Raw genomic sequence first — 8,999 nt, 5'->3', positions numbered from 1 at the left:
TGGAATCCTAATAATAAAGTTGAGAGGGAGGATAGTGATTGCTTCGTTGAGGACTAAACTTCTGATTTTAAGAACACGCAATAAAATTCGCTACACACAATAAAATTTGCCATTTGTATAGGACCTCTAATAATGTTTGTATAGAACAAAATCAAATCATAAAATCTTTTTGCGGATATACTGTTTGTATTGAACATCTAATGAGTTCACATTGAAACCTTTAATTCTAACAATTCCCACTCTTGTACCCGTAACTTTTGCAGATTATTTTAATAATCAAGGATGTAATAATATTTGTAATTATGAGAAAGTTTAAAGGCTAAGTAGTAGTGTCAGAATAGTACAGGGAAAACTAATTAAAGAAGCATCTCTGCTCTTCATCGTGAGCTCTACTTACCGTGGAGCCCACTAAACTTGAGTTAATTCCTTATATAAGACTAATGAAAAAATCTCCTCAAAAACCCACACGAAAAAAAAAAAAAAAAAATCTAAGAATTAATATACCCCAAATATATGGGGCACAGAAATTTAAAGGAATGGGTACGTAACAAGTGCTAATGAACTGGTACTACGTACTATTGAATTATACGATCATTTGATTACGAGACAACAAAGAAAAAAGATTTCATTGTTAAGTCAAAACTATTTGGACTGGTACGACGAATGGAAATAATAATACTTCGCCACTGATTAAAACCATCGGAATTTTTTTTTAAACATTTACAAGTAATTAAGCATCATACGTGCGCCCCCACCACATGTCTCTTAATCTATTCCTTTGATCAGCACAAACATATTCAAACTATTTATATCTATAACAATATTTTTCCAACATAATAAATTCACGCTCTCTTTCTCTCTCTCTCTTGTTTTCTTTTTTTTTCTTTTTTTTTTTTTTTCTGACTGTAAGACACAGGGTGATTTTCTATATAATTCATTTATACGATGATACGAGAAGTACATAATATCGATCTTACTCTTTAACTGGGGCTTTATCTGGGCTTGTTGGCCGGGGTGAGCATGATGACGAGCCCCGGGAAGACGTCGTCGGGGTCGTGGATGTGGGGGTTGCGCTCGACGATGAACGGGTCGCCACACTTGTCGCTGATGGTGTGCAGCGTCTCCCCCTCCCCCACCACGTATATCTCCTCGCACGCCCGGCTCCCCAGCTTCCCCCCGCGCACAGCCACCGCTGCCGCCGCCGCCGCCTTCCTCTCCTCCCCCCTCTCCTCGCGCCCCCCCGGCTCGCGGAGAGAGCTCACGAGTATCAGCACCACCAGCGCCAGCGCGCACGTCCACGACGCGGCGTCCGCGATCGACAGCGCGGTCGCGAGAGCGCCGCCGCGTTTGCGCCCGCCACCCACCATCTTTACGATCACTTTGAATGGATGGTTATATACGTATATATATTATGTATACATACACACACAAGAGTAATGTTAATGAAATGTTGTTTGGAGTTAGAGAGAAACAGAGAGAGTTTCGGTGGTGTAATTTATAGAGAGAGAGAGAGAGTGAAAATATAGGAGAGGAATTAGGGAGGAGGTTTGTGGGGCTAAGAGTGGGGATTTCGTGGGGGGCGGGGATTGGGGGAGTCGCGGAACACGTTTATAGAAAGAGACCAACAACTAATTTCCTATTTGTAACGTAGGTACAGGACAAAGTATGTGTATTTTATTTCTTCCAAATAATAATTTATTATAAAAACACAAAAATTGTGATCAATTCAAGAGACTGATCGTCTCCCGTTCAAGTGGTTTTTGAGATCTCAAATTTAAAACTTTAGTTGTAAAATTTGTAGAAAGATATCATAAATTAAATCTGTCTTTTATAATGTTGTGCATTTTTCTTCGAAGTAAAATTTATTGAAAAAACCGACCGTCCCTAAAGCAAGTGGCAAAGGGCTTGGTGGTTGGTATCCGAGACCCAAGTTCGAATCCTAGTTGATTCACATTTCCAGCTAAGCTTATTTCTAAATAAAATAAACGAAGCGGGTAGCGTGCTACCTATCTCTCAAAAAAAAAAAATTATTAGAAAAGCACAAAAATTATGACCAATATATTAAAGATACTGGTCATCTCCGGTGCATGTGGTATTCGAAATCTCAAGTTCAATACTTAGTTGTTTTACATTTTCAATTAAATTTATATTTGAAAGTGAAGGAAAGTAATAGTATGCTTGCTTGCTCTCTCAACAAAAATAAAAAATAAAAAAAAGAAAGGATTCGATCACTTTAGATATCTTGTACTTTTATGGAGTATTAATTATGTAATATGTTATCTATTTGATATTTTTTTGGATTACAATAGTTCCCAATCCGAGAGAACAGCAAACTGGAAATGAGCTCTCTCGAGCTCGTTTTGAGCCGAACACGAGCTGGCTCGTGAACAACGAGCTGGATTGACACCCCTATCTATGAAGTATAAAATATACAATTAGCAACAAACTTGAGTTTTCGACATATCTTGGGTCAACTATGATGAGATACCAAGGAGTCTTCCAAAATGTGCACTTGAAGGCTATGTATGGGGTCACTCTTGGACTCTTCTGGGGAAAAGAAGTGGCCTAGAAGAATCATTTAACCCATTTTGAAAGAAACATCAGATCGTGAAATCTGAGAGAACCAACAGGATATGGATCCACAAGGAAAGTTTAATATTTCGCAACTTTGAACACTAAACATTGTATTTAAATATAACTAATTGAAAAAGAGGAAACAATATAAAATTGGACAAGCAACTTTTAGAACAATTGTGGTGCTCCAACTTTAGAATAATAACATGCCAAACATTACTTTGCGCAATGCTCCCATTGTTATCTCTTTTAAGACCAAATGATCCCAATTAAATATTTTCATGGTGAATCATCATCTCTCTCTATCTAAAATGCTCATTAGTGATTATGTTGGTGGTGATTAGTTCCCCATTAGAGCTGGGACATTATCCTCGTGACATCATCTCCTAATCCTCTTTCCTGATGTTGATGTTTGTGGGTCGGCTACAGTTTGACTCTTTATTAGTGGATGAATTATTGCTTGAACAAGGGCCACTAAACCGGCTGTGGATAGCCTACACATTATATTTTAATATTTTTTCTAAAATAAAATTTTCGCATAAAATTATAAATATAGGAGTGGATGGAGGATTACTTGTTTGCACTCAACATATTAATTTTCTTCGCAACCGAGAAAAAAACTTTGGAAGCAATATTTTTGCTGGTAATAAAATAAGTTATTATTGAAATTTTATTTCAATACCCAAACAAAGTTTAACAGATTTTTGCTGCTAATAATGCCAAATAAGACCTGAAATTACATGTATTAACAATTTTAAAATGGCACTAGACAAATATACAAATAAGCAATAATAATGCTAAACGAGACCTAAAATTATGTGTATTGACAATTTTAAAAGAGCACTAAACGGGAAGTAGAAGGCAGGGCGGTTTACGGCCGACGGCCGACATAGTGGAGCAGTGGACCAAATCCAGTTAATCCTTTCTCTTATTCCCCACCCAAGCTCCACTCTCAAGCCATCGCATTAGGGTGCCAAAAAGAGAAGGACACTCAATATATTTCTCATATAATACACAGGACAAATTGTATGTTTGGTGTCGGATCGTTGGCGCTAATCATTAATCCTAAAAGCTTGAGTTGTTAGAAATACACAACTAATTCACTTAAAGCGTATAGATACAGCTAGGGGGTGTAAACGAGCCGAACACGAACGAGCTGGGGTCGGCTCGTGTTCGGCTCGTTTATTAAACGAGCCGAATACGAGCTGGCTCGTTAAAGTATCGAGCCGAAAAATTCAACTCGTGTTCGGCTCGTTAATAACGAGCCGAACACGAGCTGGCTCACGAGCTGACCGACGAACAATAAATTAAAAAAGATTAGATTAAATATATATAAAAAATAAATTTATAAAATCTTATCCATTAGACTTTGATCTAATAGTTGAAATTTTACATATAAATGCAGTCTTTTTATAATTAAGCTCGCATATATTTTTATTTTTGCTAAAATTTAAATAATAAAATATATATTATATATAATTATTTATTTATATATAAAATATAATTAAATGAATTATATAAATATAAAATATATGTATTCGAGTTGTTATTGAGCCGAACACCGGAGCGAGCTGACCCCAAGCTCGTGTTCGGCTCATTTATTAACGACGCTGAAAAATCCAGCTCGGTGGTCGGCTCATTTACTAAACGAGGAGCCGATCTCGAGCTCATTTCGAGCCGACAGAGCTGCTCGCGAACAGCGAGCTAGATTGCCACCCAGATACAGCGCCCATGAGTCTCGATTGTGACTCGGCCCATTCGGTCTTACGCCACTTCGAATATGATTCGGCCTACACATGGCCTTCCGTCACAGGACAGAATGCTGGTTCATTTAAGCCAACAATCCCGTCTTCAGCACCTGCACACATTTGCAGCATGCGGAAATCGAATCCGTGACCATTGGCTCTAATACCACTTGTCTGATCATTGGCGCTAACCATTAATCCCAAAAGCTCGAGCTATTAGAAATATGCAACCAATTCACTTAAAGTGTACAGATACAGCGCCCACGAATTTCGATTGTGACTCGATCCATCCGGCTTTACGCCACTCATAGTTAGTTAATTCGGATTCGGCAAAAATTCGGTACGGATATAATTCGAATAAAATTCGTCTCTTAATTTTTAAATTTGTTGAAAAATACGGCTAAAAAACGAATTCGGTAATTATTCGGATACGTGATTTATACGGATATTATACGTTCACCAATTAAAAATTCGGAATAAAAAATTCGACTGTATAATAAATATATAATAATTAATATACTATATATNTATATATATATATATATATATATATTTATATATAATGAGAGGGAGGTCCACGGTGGGAGGAATTCTACGCTGTCACACTTGCACCACGTCATCAATAACATGCCAATCACATTTCTTCTTTTCAAACAAAAGTACAATAAATATATTTTTTTACAATTATGATGGGACATATATTCTTAAAAGGATTAATTTGATTGGTTTGTTACGCCACGTCACTAATATCCCTGTTGCATAATGAGAAGGAGGCCCATAATGAGAGGGAGGTCTACCGTGGACCTCCCTCTCACGCGGTCCACGAGGCCAAAGTGGCCTCGTGGACCGCGCATGATGCATAACTCAAAACGCCGCGATTTTTACACTGTTACCTACAATCCCACTTCGTCTTTTCCGCTGACGGCCTTGGGCGGATCTGCCGCAGCTGCTCTTGCTCCCGGCGCCGGGCATGGAGGTGGAGGAGGACGACGACGAGGCCGGATCTGCCGCCACGGCTCTTGCTCCCGGCGCCGACCAGGGCGGCGGAGGACGACGACGACGACTCGGACGAGCTCGGTGACGAGAGCGGCGACAACGCGACCCTCGGCTGCAAATCTGCGACCACAAGCGCCCGTTTTTTTGGGCGAATCGTTCGCGAATCGCAAATAATTCGCGAATAATTATTTTGAGGAAGAAGACGCGTTTTTTTTCAAAAATTTCAAAAAAATACGGGAACGGACCGTTTAAATCGTATATTTAAAAATTCGCGAATAATTCGCGTATTAATCGCGAATTAACTAACTATGACGCCACTTCAAACATGATTTGGCCCGACCAGCCTCACGCTACTTCGAAGATGACTAGACCCACATATGGCCTCCTGCCACAGGAGAGGATGTTAGCCCATTTAAGCCAACATTTGGTTCTCAAAAACTATAAAATATGTGATATTTTAGTTCTCAATTTTTAACATATTATAATTTTTAATTTGATCTTTTAGAATTGTTGAAATCAAATTTTACAATCAAATTTAATTGATTAAATATTAATGTATCGCTGATATCTTCATTATTGGCGCTTATCAATCATAACACTATTATATTATTTCTACATTAGCGATACATCAATATTAAGCTCACACTAATATATAGAGATAATTTGGAAATAAATAATTTCACTTTGTTTTTTAATTTGAATCTAGTTTAATCATATTGTTCCTTGGATAAACAAGTTTTATGAAACTACCGACTGTCCCTAGAGCAAGTGACAAAGAGTTTGATGGTTGATAAACGAGATTCCAAGTTCGAATTCTAATTGATTCATATTTTTAACTAAATATATTTTTAAATAAAATAAACGAAACGGATAGTGTGCTATCTATCTATCAAAAAAAAAAAAAGAAGAAGCAAGTTCTATGAAACTGATCAATTCTATCGTAGTGATTCACAGCATCACCATATACACGTGCATGGACCATTAAAATAAGCTCGTTGGTAATATATATATATATATATAATTAAGCTAGAATATTTTTAGAAATATTATTTCTTGTGCTTTTAGGTTTTTAACCCTTGGATCAATTTTTTTATTATTAATAATTTTTGGATTAAATACTATTCCACCTACCACCCCCTACCACCACCTACCACCATCATCTCAATCTTACATTTCTCTATCCAAGGATTAAAAACTCACAAACATCAATTATTTGGTACTTTTGAGAATATTCTAGCTCAACTATATATATATATATANCTTTTGAGAATATTCTAGCTCAACTATATATATATATATATATATATATATATATATATATATATATATATATATATATATATATATATATATAAACACACGTGGCCCTAGTGTGGTAATGCCAAGTGGCACCCATTTTGGCCGTGAGAGAGATAGTGGGACGGGAACATTCAAAGGCACTTTCGGCGTACAGTAGTTGGGCCTCTCCCGTTCCACCAACTAATAAGGAAAAAAAAACTAAAATGGGCAAGTTATATTAGTGGCGCGATGTTTCTAACTAATAAAATTATATATTTTTTAAAAATATTTTAATTATATTTTTTTTTTAAAAAAAGATGTGATTAATTTATTACTGATAATGTGGTGCAAGTACGACAGAATAAATTTCTTCACTAATTAGAGCCCGTTTACTTTTGCCAATTTAATTAAGAGATTTCAAAAGTTAAACTCATGTATGATTTCAAAAGAGTTATAAACGGTAGTGTTTATTTCCGCACCAAAGTCAAAATTATTTGAACTCCTATTTATAGTTATATGGAGATCGATCTTTCAATAATTTCGGCCGCCTACATATTTTTTGCACTCTCTCTCTCTCTCTCTCTCTGTCTCTCTCTCTCTCTCTCTAATGGTGCATAGAGCATTTTTTTTTTCTTTTTTTTTTTCTTTAAAGATGGGATCTGTTCTCTCTCTCTCTGGGGCTTGGACTACCATCTTCTTCTATTAAATAATACGAAAATAATTGTCATTTTCTAAAATCTTACGCTTATAAAAAATGAAAATATGAAAAAATTAATAATGCTAGGAATCTGAAGTGACTCGAATTCGAGACCTCTTACTCTGATATCACGTTAAATAATACGAAACAATCATTATTCTTTAATTAAGCTTGCAAAAAATGGTGTTTAAATATTTTTACATTTATTCAGTTGGAAAAAAACACATATTAACTAAGTTTCGATTCAGTCCAATCTCACATGAGCTTAACAATGTGACATGTTTACCGAATTTCATCTCTTCTACTTATCTACCATAGAATCCCTTACGCAAACTCTGATAGAGTGTCTGAAAAATAACAAAATGAAAAAATAAAAGATGGAAAAAAAAATTTCGTGGTGGAAACTAGAAAAGAGTTTGTAATTCTAAACCATTAAAGTAGAAACTCCACATAATTTGATACAAATGAAGTTAATCGGAGATACTTCATTGCACACTGTCCTTTTTTTTTCCTTTTTTTTTTAGAGAAAAGTAGCATACTATCTGTTTCGTTTATTTTTAAAAAAAAATAAATTTAGCTGGAAATATAAATCAATTAGGATTCAAATTTGAAACCTGGAGTACCAACCACCAAGTTCTTTGCCACTTACACTAGGAACGGTCGATACAGCGTGCTTTTCTTAGTTTAATAATTCTTAATTCTTAATCAAACTACACTACATCCGACAACTAGGCTTAACACACCGGTGGAATATTATCACTCATCCACTCACAGTGCCTTCCACTGTGTTTTTCGCTCTTGGATAGCGAGTCCTCTTTGTGCCATGTGAGCTTCCACCGAGCTCATGAACTTACCACTTTGGCCTTCGAGTGGGGGGATTCATTCATTCTATCCGTGATGGTGATGGCAACTTCTTAATCCTAACCATGGAACGAATCTTCTACCTACATGCTTTTATAGGCATTTCTTTTATCTATAGGCAAGCACTAGTGGTGGGATCCCTCTTCAATATTCATGCATGTGCATTGTATATATGCTAGATTGGTAAAGTTCGGGTTGAATTTGAAGCGCACATTTATGCTTGGATTCATAAATATTTTGTTTCATATGTCGCCTTTTTCATTTAGTTTATTTCGATGTTAGAACTAGTTATTCAGTAAAAAAATTTAATTATGTGTTTGCCAAAAAATGCGACAAAAAAAGAAACGAGCTTTATTGATATTGAGTGAGTTATTGGTTGAATAGTATAATCTAACGAGTGAAAATAGTCAAATAGTTAAATCTAACGGCGAAAAACTCGATAGCATCAAACGCTTGGTGTTATCGATAGTATCCCAGCCGGACTATATTACCATTCTCCCATATCCAAAGTTAAATTACCATTTTCCCATATAAGTAGCCTTTAATGTTACAAAAAAGATATGTTGTTGACTAGTTGTATAATTTGGCCCAACTTTTGTTTATCCATGTAGGAACCTCTAATAAAGTGTTTAGCAAAAAAATATTTATTTAATACAAAATATCAGGATATCTAATTATAGCTTCTAATTTAGCTTGAGAAAGAAGCTCATAAGGAGAAGTCGAAAGAGTTAAAATGATACAAAAGTATGGGATTTGTCTTCTTATTTTTTGTATTTCCGTTACTCTTCATGGGCCGTAAACTAATGGGCCACATTGGACTGACTCGATCCAGGCCCTGGATCATAAAT

At 36.0% G+C, this 8,999-nt stretch overlaps 1 protein-coding gene across 1 annotated transcript; it reads right to left on the bottom strand.

Annotated features, from left to right (window-relative positions):
• On the bottom strand, window positions 665-1,616 carry LOC109706994. Its single transcript, XM_020228021.1, has one exon. The coding sequence runs from the start codon at window positions 1,365-1,367 to the stop codon at window positions 993-995; it is 375 nt and encodes a 124-aa protein (XP_020083610.1). The 5' UTR covers window positions 1,368-1,616; the 3' UTR covers window positions 665-992.

Source organism: Ananas comosus, linkage group 3, assembly GCF_001540865.1.
Source record: "Ananas comosus cultivar F153 linkage group 3, ASM154086v1, whole genome shotgun sequence".
NCBI classification, from domain to species: Eukaryota; Viridiplantae; Streptophyta; class Magnoliopsida; order Poales; family Bromeliaceae; genus Ananas; species Ananas comosus.
Note: the sequence above shows the minus strand (reverse complement) of the source record. Positions and strands in the feature narration are given on the sequence as shown.

Excerpts from the sequence above, each read along its gene's own strand:
- LOC109706994 (XM_020228021.1), bottom strand. The coding sequence starts at position 1,367 with ATGGTGGGTGGCGGGCGCAAACGCGGCGGCGCTCTCGCGACCGCGCTG.